Source organism: Mus musculus, chromosome 15 (assembly GCF_000001635.26).
Source record: "Mus musculus strain C57BL/6J chromosome 15, GRCm38.p6 C57BL/6J".
Taxonomy (NCBI): domain Eukaryota; kingdom Metazoa; phylum Chordata; class Mammalia; order Rodentia; family Muridae; genus Mus; species Mus musculus.
Genome location: NC_000081.6, coordinates 84,253,014 through 84,275,640, shown reverse-complemented (window position 1 = coordinate 84,275,640; position 22,627 = coordinate 84,253,014). Strand labels below are relative to the sequence as shown.

The window sequence follows — 22,627 nt, the reverse complement described above, 5'->3', positions numbered from 1 at the left end:
ACCTTGGCATGCCCACAGTGTTGGACTGTAACCAAGAACTGCAAACTAAATAAACTCATTTTCTCCCTGTCAAAAAAGAAAGAAAGAAAGAAAGAAAGAAAGAAAGAAAGAAAGGGAGGGGAGGGGAGGGGAGGGGAGGGGAGGGGAGGGGAGGGGAGGGGAGGGGAGGGAAGGGAAGGGAAGGGAAGGGAAGGGAAGGGAAGGGAAGGGAAGGGAAGGGAAGGGAAGGGAAGGGAAGGGAAGGGAAGGGAAGGGAAGGGAAGGGGGAAGGGAAGGGAAGGGAAGGGAAGGGAAGGGAAGGGAAGGGAAGGGAAGGGAAGGGAAGGGAAGGGAAGGGAAGGGAAGGGGGAAGGGAAGGGAAGGGAAGGGAAGGGGGAAGGGAAGGGAAGGGAAGGGAAGGGAAGGGAAGGGAAGGGAAGGGAAGGGAAGGGAAGGGAAGGGAAGGGGGAAGGGAAGGGAAGGGAAGGGAAAGAAAGAAAGAAAGAAAGAAAGAAAGAAAGAAAGAAAGAAAGAAAGAAAGAAAGAAAGAGGAAAAGAAGAAGAAGAAAAAGAAAAATTAATCTCTGTCTTTAGATGACTGCAACAGAAATTTCCATATGTTTCTACAAGGGCAGAGCTGGCAAGCAACTCTGATTCCCCTGAATCAGCCCTTATGAAAGCTCGGTCACAAGGGGGTGGCTGCAGGCTCTGCTGCAGTGAAGGTAGGACAGACAATAGAGAGCCATCTATTTCAGGACACTGTCTGTCACCTGCAGCATTTCAAAGCACCTAGGTCACCCAAGCCAATTCTGGGTCTCCAAGGCAGGATACCATCTGCCTGCCTCTGTCTCTGATGGGTGGCCTTCAGGAGTCCGACTGTGGCTTAGATCTGAGCAATCAAAGCCTCAGGCTGCCCCTGGGCAGGATCAGCCATGTGCTAAAGAGGAGACAGGTATCTTTGGCAGCCACTGAGTCACAAACCCACCTGCCTGTGACTGTGACCTTTGAGAACAAAGCCTTTTGCTTTCCTACCTGGCTGATAGTCACACTACCACACATGGTCTTCAAGTGTTTTAGTTTCATTCTGTCACTGTGTGAAAACTTTCTGACCAAAGGCATTTTAAGGGAGGAAAGAGTTTATTGACTTACACTACCAGCTCAGTCCATCCGAGGGAACTCAGGGCAGAAACTCATGAGGGAGCTTGAAGCAAAAACCTGGGAAGAACACTACTTGCTGGATCACTCACTGGCTTGAGCATAGCTAGCATCCTAATATAATCTAGGACTGCCTGCCAAGGGAATGGTGCCGCCCACAGTGGGCTGTGTCTACCTATATCAATTAACAACCAAGACCATCTCCCACCGACATGTTACAGGTCAAGTCTGATCTTGGAAATCCCTCAATTGAGACTCTCTTTTCAGGTAGCTCCAGGGCTGGGTCAGGTTGACAGTTACAGCTAACTAGGACACCAAAGGCTCTTCAGATGAGGCTATAGTAGAGGGAGACAACAACCTCCTCCCCAAAACTACTTAAATCCACACCCCATGAAGCTACAGACAACCATGCATATAGGTAAGGTATATTGGCTCAAAACAGACCCAACACAGCTCTTGTGAAAACCATGTGAAGCCCATAAAGGCCTTGGGCAGCATACCCTAGCACATGGAAGCACCTAGAAGACTCATGTTCCATCCATTCTTCAGCCCACTCTACCCCTCACCACCCCTTTCTTTTCTTTCTTTTTTTTTTTTTTTTATCTTTTTTTTTAAGATTTATTTATTTATTATATGTAAGTACACTGTAGCTGTCTTCCGACAGTCCAGAAGAGGGAGCCAGATCTCATTACGGGTGGTTTTGAGCCACCATGTGGTTGCTGGGGTTTGAACTCCGGACCTTCGGAAGAGCAATCGGGTGCTCTTACCCGCTGAGCCATCTCACCAGCCCTCACCACCCCTTTCTAATGTAGCCTCAATGGCCCTTTCAGGAGCCTGGAGGCTCAGGTCCTCCTTGTGTCCACAGGAATCTTGCTTCCCCCCAGAAGAAGACCTGGAACCAACAGGGATGTTCCGACCACATCAGACTACAACTCACCTTGACCAACTCCTTGAACTTGGGGTCTTCTCTAGAGGTGGGATCGATCATGGTACGCTCCTCATTCTCCTCTGCCAAAGACAGAAAGGATCAGCGTGAATGGGGGTTGGGGGAGGCCGACAGGGGTGCTAGGAGTGGAGGACTCCCTGCTCTCTCACATGAGTCAGGAAGCTGGTGGAAAAGCAGAGACCATCATGTTCTCTGTGAGAACAGCTCACACAGCTTTGTCAGCCAGACACCAAGATCAGAGATAAATCACACAGGGCAGCAGGAGGCGATGAAGCTAGACTCCAATTGCTCTAGCAGCAAGTCTAAGCCAAGATGGCATGGGTAGAAAAAAGACACAGGGTTGCACCCACAGTGTTCTCAAAAGTGCCCTGCCAGAACCAGAGGGCTGAAGAGAGCTTTGAGCAACTGAATCACACCATTCACCAATCCACAGGAGGCCGTGTGGGGCCTCGGGACACACAAGGAAACAGATGGGCAGGCAGTGTCATATACAAAACAGTATCTGCACAGAAGTACTAGAAATAGCCAAAACACACAGAGAGGTGACATTTTACCCATCTCCCCTGTGTGTTTCCCCTCCATGTCTGGTTCTAACAGACAAGAGTCCAGTGAAGTTCACAGGGAGAGCGGGACAGGAAGGTGAGGAGGGAATGAAGGCACAGGAGCCAGAACAGAAAAGACCAGTGGCCCACAGAAGCCAGGATGCCGTGGGCCCGCTGACCACAGTGGGGAACTGGGAAGTCTGGCTTCCTAGGCAAAGAGTAGCCAGGAAGCACCTGCAGAAGCTGTGAGAGGGGCATGCCCTTCTGTGGGAAAAGACATCACGGACCAGTGGTGTTGGGTACCAAGCCATCTCTGGGCCACAGGTTGGGCCACTCCTGATTCCACCCCGAGACCTTAATGGCCTTGTCATGGCAAATCGGGGTAGACAGGGATCTCCCTCTGAACCAGGATTTGGAAATAAGCAGTGTCCCAAACATGCCTTCCACATTGACTTCTTCCACATTGGCTTGCTGCCAAAACACAGAGCCAGGAAAGAGTGAGTACCCTGGCGGACAGACACCCTATCATCAACCTGCAAGGAGCCAGGGGTCTTCCCCAACCACAGTTCCCACATGGCCAGCCGCAGGCCCAGCATGGATGGATCTTTGTGGCAGCCAAGGAGATATACAGGGTGTGCCTAGTTTATTAATTTCTTTATACTTTGGGGCCTTAGGGCCCTGTATTCAACTTGACACAAGCTGAAGTTATCACAGAGAAAGGATCCTCCCTTGAGGAAATGCCTCCATGAGATCCAGCTGTAAGGCATTTTCTCAATTAGTGATCAATGGGGGAGGGCCCAGCCCACTGTGGGTGGTGGTCCTGGGTTCTATAAGAAAGCAAGCTGAGCCAGGCAGTGGTGGTGCAAGCCTTTAATCCCAGCACTCGGGAGGCAGAGTCAGGCGGATCTCTGAGTTCGAGGCCAGCCTCGTCTACAGAGTGAGTTCCAGGACAGCCAGGGCTACACAGAGAAACCCTGTCTCGAAAAAACAAAAAAGAAAAAAGAAATAACTATAAAGAAAACAAGCTGAGCAAGCTAGGGAAAGCAAGCCAGTAAGCAGCACCTCTCCATGGCCTCTGCATCAGCTCCTGCCTCCAGGTTCCTGCCCTGTGTAAGTTCTTGTCCTGACTTCCTTTGGTGATGAACAGCAATGTGGAAAGTGTAAGCTGAATAAACTCTTTCCTCCCCAACTTGCTTCTTGGTCATGATGTTTTGTTCAGGAATAGAAACCCTGACTGAGACAGGCCCACTCGTCCCAGGGAAACTGTCCTCCAGGGGAGGCTGTCCCTTAGCCTCCTCCTCTAGGGGACTACTGGGGTCCACACCCTGAGCCAATACTCATCTTTCCTCTTCTTCTAGGCCAGCTATCAGCTATCTCAAGCCAGAACCTTGTGCCTGGAGCTCCTAGAGTCATCTATCCAGTCCTCAGCTCAGTAACCAAGCCAACTCTTCCTCCGTCTCCTCCACTGTTTGCTCAGCCCTGCTTAGCCACTCCCTGGATCTGTGACGATAACCAGCCACGTTCCCAATGCTAATCATCTATACCTGGATGCCAATCAAATCTGCACTGGAAGACTGGGGCAGAAGCTGGCTTCTCCCTAGAGATCTTGGAATAAGACTCCAGTTCTCAAACACCACCCACCCATGTGGGGTGCCACACCAGGGACAGACACCGAAGGATGCCAAGTGGCCACAGTACCTAGCTGGGTGTCTTCAGGGTGAATGTCCACCAAAGCCGGGGCCATTGGAGAGTTGATGGCGCTCTTGCCTTCTTCCTGTAAGTCAGTCACTGTTGAGCAAAGAGAGACCAGGTCAGTATGCAGGGAACCCAAGAGAAAAGTCCCATGTGTCGAACATGTCACTTGTTTGGCATTCCTTCATGTTGGGCAGCCCAGAGAGGCTGGGGAAAGTATTCCCAGCCCAGAACACCTGCCATTTTTCTTGACATCAAGCAGCTCTTGATGCCTCCCAATCGTGACCAGTCCGTCCACACTGTTCTTTAGAACATGTGACTGAGACATGGAAGCTTCCAGAAGCTTCTGGTTGTTTCTAATGGTTTCCAGACCTGCCTGAGGCTTCTTTGGTAGACAAGGCTTAGACCCCAGAAGATGGATGGAAGTTCCATCTCTCTCGGGCAGAGCTGTCCCGAGGGTGGGGGGACATCTAGACTCGAGGTGTAAACAGGCCCACTTGCATACATGGGTGATCAGAATTTAAAGTGTGCCATGTCCTTTGGGACAGAAGTCTGATGAAGATTCGGTGAACTCTTACATCCTGCACTTTCCTCGAATCTATTTTTAAACAGGCTAGAGTCTCAGACCTGAAGCCAGCTCAGCTGGACACATGCCTCCTCCCAGCTGGGCACAACCCTTTCAGCTCTCTGCCCTGGGAATAGTTAACCTCCCAGAGGTCATCCATCCACAGACAGCCTGGATGTCGCCTCTCGCCTCACTTTCCACCTGGACACCACAGATTCATAACAACCAGCCCTCACTTGCTGAGACTTGGGCCTGCACGGAAGTCTGCTTGGACCATGACCTGAACCCAGCAAAGGCATGGTCCACAGCCCTCCCTCTCCCCAGATTCTCTACAAACTCTGCAGGTATATACACACATGGGCTCCTGGTGATAAGTCACGAAATCTTTATTACCATCTCTGTCTCTCCTGGCCCCTGGACAGGCGCGCTTCCTCCTAAGATCTTAAATCTCTATAGAAGGTAACAGGACTGGGATCAGGGCCAGTAGGAAAAAGAACAGACTAAGGAAGCGAGCCCAGATTCCATGCTGACAGTCTATGGGCCCAGAGACTGCTAACTGCACATGAGCAGTAGGTTTATAGGCTGGGGTAGGGAGTAGTTATGGGGTTCAGTCAGTGTGTACCCCAGTCCTATGGCACCACACAGGAGCTCTTCATCTCTGCAGAAACTCTGATGGCCCTTGGTCACAGCCATGGGGGCGGGGGGGGGGGGGCAACCCAATGTGACACAAGAGCCTGTACAGATGCAGGGCTTGGCTTTTTTCTGCTTACATAAATCTCTAGCACACACACACACACACACACACACACACACACACCCCACACCTAATCTGAAGCCCTGAAACCAGAAATAATGGCTTCTATACCACTGGACTTCAGTCTCCAGACTCTAGCCCCCCAGATCCAGAGGTGACAGAGACAGGTCACCACCTGCCACTTCTTACAGCCGAGAGAGAGAGAGAGAGAGAGAGAGAGAGAGAGAGAGAGAGAGAGAGCTGTCACTTGCTGACCACACATCTTGCCTGAGGAGATCTCTCCAGGGCCAAGTGTCCCACGACTTTGTGATTTCCCAGTGGAACTTATACAGAGACAACCCCTCTAAATTCTTCCCGGAATACCAGTCACCTCAACGCTTTAGCACCTTATGTGTTGGTCACCCAGCACCCACAACAGCAGGTGATAGGGACAGTGTCATGAATACCACAAAGGCTTCGGGACAGGAGCCCCTGCCCTGCTGCCTGGGAGACCCCAAGCCAGTCCGGTTAAGCCCTCTGACCTACTGCCTCAGGTGGTGTTTCCTGTTTGTTCTCTTAGGTCTCCAGACAGGCTGAAGAACACCAGTACCCAGCTTGGAACAGGACACACAACAGGCTCTTGGCACGACTGTGGATGCAACTCTGGGGACAACCCGTCCTCTGCCTCCAAAGGACAGATGCTGACTCCTAACATCATCAAAGATGTAGATGTTCAGGGTTTTTTTGGAAAAGGACACCCTCTTGTAAACCCATGTTCAAGGCCATGATATTCACAACAGCCAAAAGCGATAAACAACACAAATGTTCTGTGACAGCCACACCCGTGGGGATCCAGAAACGTGACTCAGTCTTGAAAAAGGCTCTTAACCGCTGAGCCATTTCTTAATCCCCTAATCCTCGCCACGTCTCTAGAAGGAAGCACACAGACATGAAACAGCTTCACAAGCCGGTGACCACCAAGGGCTTGTGGACTCCCTTTGTCCCACTTCCCAAAGATCCATCCTGGGGCACCAGGCTCCTTTAGAAAACGGACCAAATTCCAGCAAATCCTTGCATGTCGTAGGTGAGACGGAGAGTGTCCGGAAGGAAGAAAACTCTCCAGGGAAGTTCAGCTCCACACCAGCTAGGTGCCCAGCTCTTCCCCAGTCCATCGAGCTAACTTCTCAGAGTTACAGCGGGTCCCCTATGCTGAGGCCATGTTCAGTGCTTAGGGCAACAGTCAAAGAAGAATAAAAGACAGTTTCCGTTGAGAATAAGGCCGTCCAGAGAGACGTCAGTGAGCCACACAGGAGAATCACATGAAGGAGCCCACCATTCCTCTCAGAAAGACCCTGGGATAAGGGTCTCCCAGATAAGGCTAGGGAGCTAGGGAGCTATCTTGGTGGGCAAAGTGTTTGCTGAGAAGCCATGAGGAGGGACTAAGCCCAACCTTAAAACCCAGGCGTAGCTGGCAGTGGTAGCCTTTGACCCCAGCACTGAGGAGGCAGAGGCAAGCAGATCTCTGTGATCAAGTCCAGCCTTGTCTATAAAGTGAGTTCCAGACAGCCAGGGCTACACAGAGAAACTCTATCTCCGGGGGAAAACACACACACACACAAAACCAGCCAGGCATGATGGCCCCCGTAATCCTAGTACTAGGGAGGCAGAGACAGGTGGATCCCTGGAGCTCACAGGCCAGCCTACCTTAATCCACCAGCCCCAGTCCCAGTGAGAGACCTCATCACAAAAAAGCCCTCAAAGGCCGATGGACGGCCCTCAAAGCGCATATGCACCTGTGCATGCCCAAACACAGGAACACAAATGAAATTTAAAGCAACAGCAACAAAGACCCTCGAGCTATGACACGCATCAGCGCCCTACCTAGGCAGGGGCAGGAAGCCTGGGGCTGGGGAGTGGGGGGTGCATGGGTGGGACTGTGACCCTGATTGGGAAATCTCAGAGTTGGTGGGGTGCAATGGAATGCCATTATCAAAGCACCGAAACTAGGTCACAGAAAACAAAAATTTCCACACTGCCCTTGAACATCAAAAACAACACTAAACAGGGCCAGGGACTGCGTGCGTGACCTTAATAAACACTCCAGAGCCTGCCAGGCTGTGATACACACGCTCTCCTTGGGGTGGTCCTTCCTGTTCAAGGCCTTGGGGAAACACAGACTCAGAGTCCAGGAAAAGTACTAAGAACTTGGCCAAACCCACCAAGTCCCGGCTCAAACCTCACTCTGCCACATGCCAGGCCTCCTCACCTCACCAAGCCTCAGTTTCCCCATCAGAACACAAAGGCGGGAGAAGTCCCTGCTCACAGAGTCTTTAGAGGGCTGGGCAGTGGTGGTGCATGCCTTTAATAATCCCTTAGGTTACAGACATGGTATAACCTGGAGGGTCAGCTCTGACTGATGGTGGGTACCCAAAGAGGCTCAGAAGAGCCACTGCCGTGGAAGAACAAGGAAGAGGTGCCCGCCTATCATGCAGGAGAACCATGGGAAACTCCCTAGGGGAGGCATCCAATGAACCCAATGAATCCAATGAATGAAAGAAGGCCAGAAGCAGGAGCAGCCTTAGGGACTACAGAGCAATGTGTGGTGGGAGGGACCCAGCCCAGGGACCCACCCACACCAAGGGTAGAAGGGTCCATTGCCCCAGCCTGTATCTTCCAGGTCTCCCGTGCTGCATTGAACAGTTTCCAGTGTTAAGCCAATGGGCAGCTTCAGAGGACCCGCCAGGAGCCAGTGCCTTCTACCCCATCAGCAACCAGCCCAACAAGCTGGCGGATTTCAGCGAATCCCGGGAAAGCTGAGATGTTTCAAGTTATGGTCCAGATGCCAGAAGGATTCACACTTCAAGGATGCGAGATGCTGCTGGCCGTGCCCAGGCCCAGTCCTGAGGTAGGCTAATGACGGCACTCACAGGAGCCTGCTGGCCTGGCTTTCACCAAGCATCCTCCCTGTTCTGAGGTGAGCGTCCTGTCCACGAGCAACCCAGCAGCCAGAGCTGAGGAGTGGGTACCAACGAACTCCTTCTGGCCAAGGGGCCCTCTTACTGCACCGAGTCTCCAGGGCCTGGAGAGAGCTGGTTGTACCAAAATACCAGCTGAGGACCAAAAGGAGGAACCTAGGAGGGAGATGGGGGCCAGAGAGGAATGGAGTTTGGAGGCCAGGGAAGGGAGAGGGGAGGACAGAGAAGAAACGAGAGTCCAGAGTGTGACTGAGACAAATCCCTTGTCTACCCACGGGTATCCAAAGACTTGGCAAGGCTGATAAAGCAAAAAGTTAGACGTGGGGGATGCACACCTTCAATCCTGCCGTGGAGAAGATGGAGGCAGAAGGGTCAGCCCAAGGTCATTCTCAGACCCAGAATGAGTTGGGGGCTAACCTGGGCTACTGAAGACCCTGTCTCAATTTTTTCTTAATTAAAACTTAAAAGAAAGCAACCTGGAGAAGAAAAGAAGAAGAAAAAAAGCCGCCTCTCCTGACTTGCAGTCACTGACGGAAGAGATGACTTCAGACGCTCACCCAGGCGCCTCCTAAGAGCCTGCTATTTATACCTCAGGCCAAGTGCAGAGCTTACAGCTTTGATTTTATTTTTTTTATCCTTCTCTTTGTGTAGCTCCATTTATTTATTTATTATTTATACCCAGGCTCTTAAGGAAAAAGAAAAAAGGGTTTTTTTTTGGGGGGGGGGGGTGCAGCCTTTTTTGTTTCCTTTTGACATTATTAGGAAAACAGGACTTTGAAAGCAGGCTGGTTGAGGAACAAGCCTCCCTCCCTCTAGGTGGAGGAGAAACGTCGGCAGGCCAGCACCTCAGCCGCTCTCAGCTTTCCACTCCAAGGGAGAAGTGGGGTACAAGACCCTCACTGTGGAAGGAAGTGTCTACTAGGACACAAAAGCCTAAAGGGGGCTCAGGAATGCAGGACCTGGGAACCAGAGCCATGGTGACTCCATTCACTGATGGGCCACGTAGCAACTTCATCTCACTGGGACCTTGTATACCCATATAAACACATCTTGGTGTCCACAGAGAACAAAGGACCATGGCAGGGAAAATCTCAGCAAACCCACTCTAAGCCAGGATCAAAGCAAAAAAAAAAAAAAAAATCTCACAAAAAGGGCCATGCCACACCTGCCGCACATCAAAAGAAAAATTTGAAACCGGTAGCAAAGCTGCCTCAATTTGGGCCACTTAACCAGCCCACCACAGGCTGGCGCCCAGCAATGCCCTGCACAGATCTGCTCAAAGACAGAGCACTCTACGGGAGCCTCAGAAGAATGGAGGGGACAAAAAGCCCATTGTCCATCTCTGCTCTCAGCAAGGGGTGCGCAGTGCCCCCCCCCCCCCCCCCCCCGCTTTGTGAGCGGGCAGCAGAGACCCCAGGACACCTCTGATAAACAAGCCCAGGAAACAAGAGTTTGCCGTGAATTTTCTAACTCCGGAGACGTTCTAATTCACCATCCAGGAAGGGCTTCTTCAAAGCGGCTCTGAAGAGCAATCAAACTGGGCTGCTCGTGAGGCTCCTCCAGCTCAGACAAGCCAAGGTCTGACCTAAATAAGATCTAAGTAAGAGTGAAAATACCATCAGGCTGGGCAGCTGGGGCTGACTGCTGCTGGTGACCTTCCTGGCATCCACAGACACGCCAAGGGTGAGGGACGGGACTCCAGAAGGAGAATTGTTCCTGACAGTTGCACACGAGAAGACCTTGATGCACGAGGCTGCTCTCTACCCACCAGGTTCAGCGCCAAACGTGAGGACAACAGGCAGGATGGACAAGGCCACACCCAGCGTGAATTGGGGCAAGGCTAGGAGCCCAGGGAGAGCGTCTGACCCAGACACGGCAAAGAAGGAATGATGTTTAATCATTGTGTGGTAAACATCAGAGAAATGGCCTCTTCACCATCAAGAGGCCCAGTTGGACTGCTGCTGCTCATGAGAGATGGGTCCGGTCTTCTCACACAGATCGTGACCACAGGATACTCCAGTGTGTTAACTCAGTAATTTCTAAGAGGGGGTAATTTCCACACTGCGTTGGCAAGGTCTAGGAAGAGGATGCAACGGGGACTTGAACCATTGATGTATGAGCTTGTTCTGCTGGGGCATAAGGTTCCATTCTACTTCACAAGAAAAAAATAGGTTCAGACACTAAAAATAAAAGTGTGTGCATCTTAATGAGGTACATTGAAAAGGAGGCCAGTGGCCCCACATCAGGAGCCACTGCTGCAGATGCGCCCAGTTGAGACTGTCTAAGTAAGATCCCGAGAGCCTCTGGGATCCAGGAAGGCTGTTGGAGGGTGGAGCCTGCCTCCAGCTCACCTGCGGATGGCCACTCTCTGCCATCATACTCCAGCTCCAATAGCCAAGTTTGCACTGGCTCACTCCACAGGTACCAGTGTGATGTAACTGTCTGTGAGAGCCATACCTGACACCGGGACACTCTGGGCCTTTCGGTCAACTATCATGTTAAACAGAGGGGATCCCATCAGACTCAGCCATCTTCTCAGCACCCCAAGCTGTCCCAGTCATTGCCCAGGGTGGAGAGCTCCAGAGTAAAGCCCTTGGGGGTTCCCAGAGATTCCTGATGAGAGACTGGCCTTCCATAAATCTAGCAGTATCCCCTCCTTCCCCACCCCTGTACCTTCCTCAAAGCCAGTTGGAGCCAGGTCCTGTAGACCACACCCCGATACTGGCGGACCCTGGAAGAGGCCTTCTCTTATCTTACCTCTTTAAAAGTGCCTAGAATACCCTCTCAGTGTACCCGCCACCCTGGAAGGAACTAGGGCCACTCTTCTAGGTTCCCATGATTCACCGTTCATGTGACAGCGGCAAACTCTTAGCCTGGGGACATACTCATACCCAGGACCAGGCCTCAGATCATCCCCGTGGTCATGCATCCAGCACAAAGCCAGGCCCAGGCTTCGTGTACAGAGGATGCATGGCAAGTAGAGAGAGCAAAGAGACTTCAGCCAGGGATAGCTACCCAGAGCACAGACAGTGACTGTCACCTACAGATCACCTCTGGCCATTTCACTGATGGAAAAGAGGTCTCCCATTAAGGCTCACATTAGCCCAGCAGTCGTGGGTCACCAAGAACCCAATTACCACAACACAGTCTTATAGAGGCAAGAGGAAGGATGCTGCCAGGAGATTAGGGGTTGAGTGGGGGCAGGGGAGGCAGCCTTGAGCCACCCTCAGCCTCCTCTACTTTGAAGGGCAGACCAAGTATTCACACAGGTTTCCCTGACACAGAGACACTCCCCTCCCCCATGCCAGGCAGAATGCATCTGTCTCAGGAACTAGGTCTGAGGAGTGCACAATGCCTGATATCATGTGTGTGTGTGTGTCTCTCTCTCTCTCTCTCTGTGTGTGTGTGTGTGTGTGTGTGTGTGTGTGTGTGAAGCTGAAGCTCGGAGCTAGGGTTAAACAGACAATTCCTTCAGCCCTCACACAGTCTTTTTCTTCCCCTCTGTCCCCCAGGGTGATCAGGAAAATTTTAGAACTACAGAAAAAATAACTTCAATAGGAAGAAGGTTTCCGGGTTCACAATAAAATGTCAAGCTTTCCATATAGGCTCCCTGGGCAGGCTGAATCAGGGGTGGGAGAGCCAAGGCGGCCTCGCTCACAGAGAACACGGTCCTTGAAGGATAAAAGGCAGCCTAGCTGTCTCCTCACATGCAAAACCTCATGGGCTTCTTCAATCCACCCTCTATCCTGTAGGCTCTCAACCTGAGGGTCAAGACCCCCTTTGGGGTTGCATTATCAGATACCCTGCATATCAGATATTTACATTATGATTCATAACAGGAGCGAAATTACAGTTATGAAGTAGCGATGAAATAATTTGGTGGTTGCGGGGGTGGGGGTCACCACAGCATGAGGAACTGTATTAAAGGGTCGCAGCATCAGGAAGGTTGAGAACCACTGCCCTAAACACAACAGGGAGAATTCTGGAGGTGAGCCCATTGTCAGCCAGATGTGAGCTTTGACTGGTCTCTAACACCTTGGGTTTGCCCTCCTCTAACCCAAGCCAGTGTGCTCCCTAACCACTGACCCATCCAGTCCATCCCCCCAGCACAGTCCTCCTCTGCCTCCAGAATCCGGTCCACACCTGCCACAGTGTCCCCAGCCAACTGACTTTTCTAGCACCTCTTGTTCTGCCCCCTCTGGCAGACACTGCCTCCCCTAAGAGCTCAGACCACGGTGCCTTTACTCAGCCTGGGCATCCTCCCTGGCACCACGTCCCACAGTTACTGTTGGAACTGCATCCAGAATTTCCCATCTGCCTATGCATGCCCGGAAGTCATCTTCCAGTTCTGAAGGTCCCTACAATCCAGACAGAGAAACAGGGAGGAAAGCCTCACGGAACAGCTGTGGACACCGCATCTCTTACCACAGGGGACAGATAATAGTAGGTAGGCAGGATCACAGGGCCGTTGTAACAACTTTCCGCTACATGGAGAGTGGCTAAGGATAAGATTTAAGTCTCTCTGCCCCTACTCCTCACCCCATCACATAGCTGGGCCACATTTGGGCACTTACTCACTTCACCTGAGCTCACCTGAAGAGAACTGAGTCAAATCCATGTTCTGGAAGGCTCAGCTTGGAAGCCAGTGCCAAGGGCAGAGGACCTCACCAAACAATGCTCAGGGGATTCGGAGAGCAGGTACCAACGTCACCAATTCTCAAAGGACCCAGATGTCAAACACCCACCCTAAAGACGAGGCTCAACCAATTCGGAAGCTCCTGGAATCTCTGCCCAGGCTCCTGAGGTGTGGGTTGTAAGATCTCCGCACATGCACACCAAGGCTACGGGAATAAGCAGGATGAAGCATGGCTCATCCCTGGCTGCAGACGACGCTGCAGAGGCACAGGCCCTCCAAAGTCCCTGCAAAGAGCAGGTGTCAGACTCAAACCAGCACAGTGCCTATGGGAGGCTCAGGGCCATCTAAGCTCAAAGGGCTGTGGTAAAGCTGAAAATGCAGGCCCAGTCCAGGGGGAAAGGAAGTGTGGACCACAGCTATGGAGCAGTGAGGGCCAGCAAACAGCACAGGCCACTGGGGAAGGTCAGAGACTGCTGGAACCTCAACTTCAGGTACCCCAGGTTGCCGCTAGGGTCAAACCCAGGGACTCACACACACTAGGCAAATGCTCTGCCATTGAATTACGTCCCTAGTCCTTCCTTTTGGACACTGTCTTAGTTAAGGTTACTATTGCTATGGCGAAAGGGCTGGTTTGGTTTATGCCTCCAGATCATAGTCCCTCACTGAAGGAAGTCAGGACAGGAACTCAGGCAGGACAGGAACCTGGAGGCAGGAGCTGATGCAGAGGCCATGGAGAGGTGCTGCTTACTGGCTTGCTTCCCCTGCCTTGCTCAACCTGCTTTCTTATAGAACCCAGGACCACCAGCCTGGGGATGGCCCTGCCCACAATCACTAATCACTGCCCTCCCCCATCAATCACTAATTAAGAAAATGCTCTAATAGGCTTGCCCACAGCCCAACCTTATGGAGACCTTTTTCCAATTGAGGTTCCCTCCTCCCAGATGACTATAGCTTGTGTCAAGTTGTCATAAAACTAGCCAGCCCGGTGGCTCAGGCTGTCCTGGAACTCTCAATCCTCCTGCCTCGGGCCTCCCAAAGTGCTGGGACTACAGTATGTGACACCATGTCCAGCCAGTGTCACCACTGCAGAGTCACACAGCATACTGGCTAGTCTAGAGGACTTCAGCCCTATGACTTGATTCCCTGCTTTTGAAGCTGCACCCTACACCCCAGCCCCGCACAGAAGGGCTCCCCTGATCATCATCTGTTCTCTTGGCTCAGACCCTCAGCTCAGGTGCTGATGATCAATGACTCTTAACCCCAGGCCACACAGCAGGCCTTTTGCCGCAAGCCTTGGAGTCCCCAACTTAGGAAGGGTTGCTTTTGATCCCACTTCCTTTCAATCAATTCCACTGCCTTTCGACAAGTGATTTTAATCATGGTTGGGGGGAGGTGCAGAAGAATTCGGAGAGAGAAGAGCGTGCAACACCCCAAATACAAACAAACAAATAAACAGCAAAAGAGCAAAATGCAGATTTCCCTGCCGGTGGTGAACACACATCGTGCCATCCCTCTGAGAAAGCTATACAGGTTGCTTGCTCACCAAGGCAGACTGGGAATGAAATCTGCTGGTCGCTCGAAGCGGCAGAACAAGCCTGGTCAAGCTCAATACAGATAGAGAAATGCACTGTGTAGAACAGGAATGAGAGCAGAAATGGCAGCAGGAGAGTCACTCCTCAGCGGAGCCGGCGAGGCCCGCTTCCCAGCTGTGGAACCAGCGGTAATTAATCTGATCGGTAATGTTCCCACATACCCAGAAGTCCAAAGCGGTTCTGCTGAGAAAATAAGAAGATTAAATCATTAAGCCATTAACAACAACAACAAAAGAGCTCTACTGTACACCTGCCACGGGGAGAACCACTCCCCCCGCCCCCAAACTGGGCTGAGAGCAGGAACGCTATGTACATGGCGCCCTCTAGTGGTCATCTGTACTATGGCTGTCTGACGAGACTTCGTTCGGGAGGCAGGTCCAGTTTAATCTTCTTTGGCTGAGATAAAAAGCAAAGACCTGGGTTGGGGGGCGGGGACGGGGGGAGGGGTGCTCAGAACACTAGCACTGGACTCTGCAAGCTTGGCAGATGAGGAGCCAGGGCTAAGAGCCTATGTAGACACGCTCCCTGCCCCTGACACTCTTGGAACCCACGGATCCCACGCACTTCCCCAACACATTGGCCTCCCTTGACAGCTCCTTTCTTCGAGGCATTGTCACAGTTTGGCACATCTGCGCCAAAGGTTTAGCTGCCATCACTTCTGTAAAGGGCAGGCGTGTCACCTGCTTGTCTCCTGGCTCCTCAGGGCATCAGGCAGAGAGCAAACTGCTCAGAGAACAGCTGGCTAATCCTCAGTGAGTTCAGGAGCAACTGGGCCAGCAATCTGCAGCTTTAATCAATCATTTATTTGCAGTTATTTTCCCTATTTTGGTCTTTGGAGAACAATCTTGATACGTAGCCCAGGCTAGCCTCAGACTCACAGGCCTTCTCCTGCCTCATTGGTCCAATTGCTGAGTGGGATTACAGGCATCTGCCATCATTCCTGCCTGGGGATTCTCGCTGTAACTCCCTGGACCTCTTTCTCCTACATCTTTTATGGTTGCATGGTGCTTCCCCTTCTGTGATGAAAAAAATGAATGTATACTGAAGTTAGCTTGGGTAGTACAAGCAACCCCATGGGGTCTCCAGGCAGGAAGAGAAGCCTGGAACAGAGACAGACTGGGAGATGCAGTGTGCTGATGGCTGGGGGGATGGCGGGGACAGCACGGGTCCTTTCAGAACTGGAAGAGGTCAGAGATGAAAACTCATCGAAGCCTCCAGAAGGCTGGAAAGCCCAGCCCTGATCCTGACTGATGACGTTCAGGGCTGTAAGGCAACACACAGACTCCCGTTCTAACTAATGAGGTTCTGGTGCCTCATTGCCACAGTCCTACAGAAACAAACAAGGGCATGGGGGGCACGTTGCTTTGATCCCAGCACTCCGAAGGCAGGCAGATCTCTGTAAGTTCAAGGCCAGCCTGGTCTACACAGCGAATTCCAAGACAGCCAGGGCTACATAGAGAGACCCTGTCTCAAAAAGACAGAAAGGAAAAAAACAAACAAGGAGGGTGGCTACCAGAAGCCTTGCACATCCAGATAGACTCTCCCACTGGCCTTTCAAGAGCTGTTGAAAGAGACAAGCCTGGGTCACTCAGCAGCAGAACTTTAGACAGAAAGGAAGAGCTGTTTGACCTCACTGTAGAGAGCACCGCCCCTCCCTGATCCACACAGCAAGGCAGCCACTGGTCCTTGACACAGAGGTCAGGGTGGGGGGTCTTCTAGAAAACAGATTTCCCAACAGGCATTGGCTTTTATGGGCAGACACCACAGGACGGCCACCCGCAGCACCTGAAGCCACCTCCCCTGAGCTAGCCTCTCCGAAGGTTTACCCAGCAGCCTTGGCCTGAAGGCAGTTGGGGACCAGGCTACCTCCAGCTTTCCACACTGCCTGGCCATTTAATAGTTTTCACAGGAGCAGTCGGAGGTGTGCTAATTGCTTGCCCTTTGCAGCCACAGCTGAGCCCCATAAGCCGCCCTCCTCCTGAAGCTTTGTCTTCTCTGCTTTGTCCCCAAGGCCACCTCCTTGGCCCCTGACCAACAGGGCAAGCATATTCTCTCCTCTGCTCCATTCCCCGGGTAACAAGTTCTTGAGAACTGTGGACATTTTCAAATCCACACACAAGCCACTAGCTTCTGTGAGACCCTGGAGGAGGTGGCCCCGGAGCCGTGTTTTGAAGGTGGCTGGCCTGCCAGGAAGATGAGATTCCATCCTTTTGTTTCTGCCATGTGGGGTACTTATGAACAACCTGGCAAACATATCCTTCGATGTAAGGGCCTGTGGCCTGCAGGGGTGTTATAAACCAGGGACAGGAAGTACTGCTCCTCCGTCGTCCCCATGAGAAAGCTAGCCCATCTTCATTCTCCTCTTTCTTCATCTGGTCCCATTCAGCATCCAGCTGGAAGTAAGTCCCCAGTCCAGAGAGATGCTGTGGGAGAGGCCAGAGACTTCAGGGACAGCTCCATGGAGCAGGAAGCAGACCTCTCTATCCAAGCCTGCCACCCACTTCCTCTGCGTTATTGACTGCAGCAGGCTGGAAGAGTGTGGCCACTTGACAGGGAGCAGGGATGTGCCCAGGGAAGGCAGGGAAGTGCTGACCCTCATTTCAGCCAAGTCAGTTCTGAAGTCCCTTTGCACGCGCACGCACACATACACCCATACACTCACACACACACATCCTAACAAGTAAGAGCTGAGTACTTCTCTTTGCTTCCTGCCTATGGGTGCTTTCCTGCCATCATGGACTGAACCCTCAAAATAACCCTTCCTTGAGTGGCTTTTGTCAGGGACTCCGAAGCAGCAACAAGAACACCAAGCATTTCATAGGCCAAGCAGGCATAGTCACACAACAGGCTAACAGCCTGGGTTCAGGGTGGAAGGGAAGTTTGGTGCCCCTCCTGAGAGCCAGTTAGCTTAACCAGCACCTACTCCCCCATTCCCACTTGGTGAGGGGCCTGAGTCAGGTTGTTTAACCTTTCTGGGTTCCAGTTTCCTCTACTGTGAAAGAAAAACTGTTACAAGGTCTCAGAGTGCTCTGCACATCAACTGGGCCAACTCTCACACATCCAAAATTAAAAGAAAAAAAAAAAAACACAAATGCTGGGCTACTTTACAATGGGACCAGAGGCCAGGCTTCTCCTCAGGTCTGCACCCCTTCCTAAATGCCTCCCACTGGTTACTCCAATGACAAGATGGGACTGGAAAGATGGCTCTGCAGAGGAATGTCGTACTCGCCAAGCCTGAGTTCTGTCTATTGGACCTCTGTGGTAGAGAGAACAGAGTCCCCTCTGACTGCCACATGCTTGTGGTAGCATGCACACACACAGAGTCATCCTAACAATGACTTGTCCCTGACAATGTCCCAACTCCCATTCTTCTCGCCCTAAAGACCCACATGGCCCACCCGAGTGACAAAAGCTTCAGCCAACAAGTCAGGTCCTCATCTCCCTTGGGTGCCACAAGAGACCACGGGTCCTCCTTCCCCGTCACCCCGACCCTAGCATCCCACCACCTTCCCAGGAAAAGGTCAGCCCAGGGTCCATTCTTGCAAAGCAACTCCCACAGACCAGGGCCACAGCAGGGCTGGCTGAGGCTGAGGCCTCTGCTGAGGAGGAGGACAACTCACTGTCAGGATCGTGCAGCCAAGGGGATGTCAGTACTCTCTGGACCCACAGCAAGCAGCTACTGGCACTGCCCAGGCACGGGGGATGCACATGTACCATATAAGGATCCCAGGGCATCACCATGACTTGCAATCGCGGAGCCCCTGAGGAAGCCACAGAGGCCAGGGTTGTTTGATAAGATAGTGAGGGCCACTGGCCACATCATGTGCAACTTCAGAACCACAGTGGCAATTCCACCCACTGGCCCCATAAGCCCACAGTGGCACTGAGTATGGAGAGGGCCAATCGCACCATGGGGTGGCTTGAGACTCACCAAACTCTAGTGAACAGGAAAATCCCAACTCTGAGTGTCTCCTGGGGTCTGGGTTGCAAGCTGGGGAAGGGCAGAGGTCTGTCCTATCTCAGGGACAGCTCTATGAGCCCCAATAGAAGGTGACATGACACAGGCACGAAGAGCCAGACAGCAAGCATCTCCTGGTTGTCAAGTACACAGAAGACCAAACTAGAGGGTGCTGAACGCCTGTCATTCGTTACCAGGACAACAGAAATCAAATCTGAGCAGCAGTTCAAGCCAAGCAGAACTGCCTGTTTTGTGTTTTGCTTTTGTGGGGACAGATCGCTATATAAACTCTGAATGGCCCGAAACTCCTAATCCCCCTGCCTCAGCCTGGGATTACTGGTATGTACCAGCAGTCCTGGCTTCTTGGTTCTGCTTTTGTCTTTTGCAAAAGAAGGTTCTGGAAGTGGAGAAGAGGAAGCCACTATAGAACTCTACGCTCTTCGCCTGCAATATATCCGCTTTTCTGCAGTCGCAGAAAACTCTGGGCTCTGAGCCCTTCCTGCCACTCTGCAGCCAACTGTAGAGTGAAGATGGTAACACCCCCCCCCCCCCATGCACCTCTCGGGCGGTCTGTGACCGATGAACTCATATAATGCCTGGCATCTCAGAAGACTGCCAGATGCTATTGATTGTAAGTATAACTACAGCGGTGTGTATTCCCTACCCTGGTGGGCAGTTTCAGACTGAGGACCACGCTTAAGGAACACCTAGGCATCATGGATCCATTACTCCACATGATCTCCCAAAGCCACCAAAGGATGCTAGACAAACACACTAGGCTGCAGTGTCGCCCCCAGAAGTTCACAGTCAGCCGTCCCTGATCAGCAGACACACTCGGCACTAATGACCCAAGTGCAGCATTGACAGAACTTCGATGACATCACACGTGACCATATGCTGTGTGGTCATCCCACTGGAAGAGCGGGAGTTGCCCACATGGGGTCTGCCCAGATGCCAAGGAGTGCCGCACTCTGACACCATGAGGACCACCGTAACAGCTGCAGGGTCTTTCTGGCCTGTCAGCCTAGAGCAGGCTATCAGTGCTCCTCAGATGCCCCACAGCCCAGGTAGGTTCAGCAAGCAGAGGGGGAGCCACCCCTCGGGGAGGTCAACATCCTCTAGCTTCGGGACTGGCGGTCCAAAGCAGCATCACGGCAGATCAGGACCAGGGTGGGAGAGTCCACCAAGACATGCAAGGTAGCAATTGCAACCTCCCTCATCCGTGGACAAAATCCTCTGCCCCACAAGCCCACATAAACCTCTCCTACCTTAGGCTGCCTATCAGGGGTTTTGTTGGTGGAATGAGAACATTTACACACAACATCCAGAGGAGAAATGCATGAGTTGGCCGTGGGGGAGGGGGAGAAGAATAGGGAGGATGGTTACGGCGTCCTTAGCCTGCACAAGATCAAGGTTGGGAGCAGTAGCTCAGGCACTGCAGAGCCTGGAGGGCTGTGCCCTGATGCTGTGATAAAACCCCTTTTGCCTTAATACATAGTCTGTACCTGTTCCTGACCCAAGTTCCTAAAACCCTTGGCATTCCCTAAGCAACAGGAGCATTTTGTTATTGTTGTTGTTCTAAGGAGGCAACTTGTGGAGGTTCCTGGTCCTAGAAAGACCAGGGAAGCACTAGAAACTCGGAAACCCCAGCTCCCCATGTCTTCTGGAGAGGAGAGGAACTGGGGCCCGAGGTCCTCACCTGTCCCGTCTTTGTGTGGCAGTTTGGGAGGGCTCCCTGGTTGACAAGACACAAGGCGCACCCTGATGCTGGGACGCTGGCCTGTCTGAACTCCAGAAGAAAGGATGTTTAGTGACTCAGCAGGGCCTCCTCGTTCCCCTGCTCATCCTGATCTTTCTTAAACAAAGAAGGGCTGGAGAGCTGGCTCAGCGGTTAAGAGCACTGACTGTTTTTCCTGAGGTCCTGAGTTCAATTCCCAGGAGCCACATGGTGGTGGCTCATAACCATCTGCATTGAGATCTGATGCCCTCTTTGGGTGTGTCTGAAGACAACGACAGTGTACTTATATACATAAACAATTTTTTAAAAAAATATTAATAGAAAAAAAGCAAAGAGAACCATTTCCCAGGGTTCCACAAATGAACCCAATCCAAGTGCCAGCAGTCCCGTCACAAGCTAAAGCCTGCGCTTGTGCCTGAAGTGGAAGTGGGGTGGACTTGCAGGCTGAGCCTCAGCCCTCAGCTCTGATGTTCCCTGGGAACTCAGTGAGCTGGAGGACGTGCTGGTGGTGTCTCCAGAGAGCTGCTTTGTGTGGTAAGAGATACACACACACACCTCCCCGTGGCGACAGAGACACAGAACCATGTGTAGCCATCTGTCCGTGCAGTGGCTTTCCTGAAGTTCCCATCAAACTGGCCAAATGCTGTCCAAATCATTCTGCGAGTTTTGAGTTTACAAACCCACTCGCTAAAAAAGAAAAAAAAAATCCCTAAGGCTGAATGAAGAAGCATGCTCACAGTACTTAGTCAGTCACTGGGGAGCATGCAGTGAATCAGGAAGTTTAAATTCCTGGGGTACAAGCACCCCACTACAGTCAAATGGACACCCTCTGCCTCCTGGCTTTTCAGCCTTTACTTCTAAGAAAGTACCCACGTCACTGCCTCCTTAGTGCCGTGGTCTTTGAACATGTTGTGCTTTGGGTTGGTGATTGCTGGTTATAACAGTCCTGGTGCAGTTCCTCTTAGCCTGATATTGGCATGACGCTTCTATGACACTCAGCCATGACGTCCTAACTCTGAGCTCTGTGTATCTCTGACCATTCTTCCCCCCTCTATGATTCAGGGAAGAACAGAGCTTCCAACAGGATAAGCAGAGGAAGGCTAGAAAGGAGGAAAGTATGTCATGGGATGTCACATCTACCCCTCCCCTCTGCTCAGCATGCATGCCACGGACAAGATGTCAAGCGCTATTTAAAGCCGCACGACAGCAGGTCTCGCCCATGTTTAATGACACCCAGGCTGCGCCTGTCAAACAACCTCTCAGAAGTTCAGTGAGACTTCTGAGAGGAAGCTGTTCACGAAGTCTTAAGCTGAGGCCATCCACGTGCAGTGCGTGGCACTCAGCCCTCAACAGGGAACACCCTCATGTCAGGGTTAGGGGTATCCTAACCTCCTTCAGATCCCCGAGGCTCGAGATGGATGCTCTTCATTTTAACAGCGTGCATGTCAGATGCTGAAACCATATCCCATGGAACAACACAGTGGTGGGAAGTTAACAGAACCCAACAGCATCTGTGGTTGGGCCCTGTGAATGCAAACAGGGCCTCTGAGTCTTCCTCATTAGACAAGGGCAAATCCCCTCTCCTTCCCCTTGGAGCCCAAGAGTCTGAAACGAACCACTGGGCGCAGAACCCAGATAATTATAAGCAGCTGTTTTGACTATCTCTATCTCCCACCATTCCCTCGCCTGTGGGTAATAACAGCAAGAAAACCGATAATAAGGCAGGAGCGTGACAATAGGTACCTGTCAACCTATGGAGCGGCAGAGAGGAGAAGGAGGTCACTCTTGGCTTTGTTGTGAGTTTAAGGCCATCCTGGCTACACTAGAGTTGGGAGTGATTTGATTTAGTCACTAACAAAGCCCTGGTCACTGTGAGTTGAGTAAATGTCTTTTGGAACTCTCGTCCACTTGGGACCTGAGAATCTACTCATTTGAAAATAAGGCCTTTGGGGCTAGAGAGATGGCTCAGTGGTTAAGAGCACTGACTGCTCTTCCAGAGGTCCTGAGTTCAAATCCCAGCAACCACATGGTGGCTCACAGCCATCTGTAATGGGCATTTGATGTTGTCTTCTGCTGTGTCTGAAGACAGTGACAGTGTACCCACATATATGAAGTA

At 51.9% G+C, this 22,627-nt stretch overlaps 1 protein-coding gene across 3 annotated transcripts in view; it reads right to left on the bottom strand.

Annotated features, from left to right (window-relative positions):
* Window positions 1–22,627, bottom strand: part of Parvb (parvin, beta) — an 83,647-nt gene that overhangs the window by 40,049 nt on the left and 20,971 nt on the right. The window contains exons 1-6 of one of the 3 annotated variants that reach the window (XM_030248364.1): window positions 18,436–18,517; window positions 17,059–17,238; window positions 15,129–15,211; window positions 14,767–14,995; window positions 4,321–4,410; window positions 2,072–2,142 (exon numbers count right to left, since the gene is read on the bottom strand). In XM_030248364.1, the coding sequence (XP_030104224.1) occupies window positions 2,072–2,142; window positions 4,321–4,366 (117 nt within the window). In that variant the 5' untranslated portion in view covers window positions 4,367–4,410; window positions 14,767–14,995; window positions 15,129–15,211; window positions 17,059–17,238; window positions 18,436–18,517. Of the gene's footprint in view, window positions 1–2,071; window positions 2,143–4,320; window positions 4,411–14,766; window positions 14,996–15,128; window positions 15,212–17,058; window positions 17,239–18,435; window positions 18,532–22,627 lie in introns of those variants that run through there. The other 2 variants (XM_006520532.3, NM_133167.3) reach the window with 2 other exon arrangements.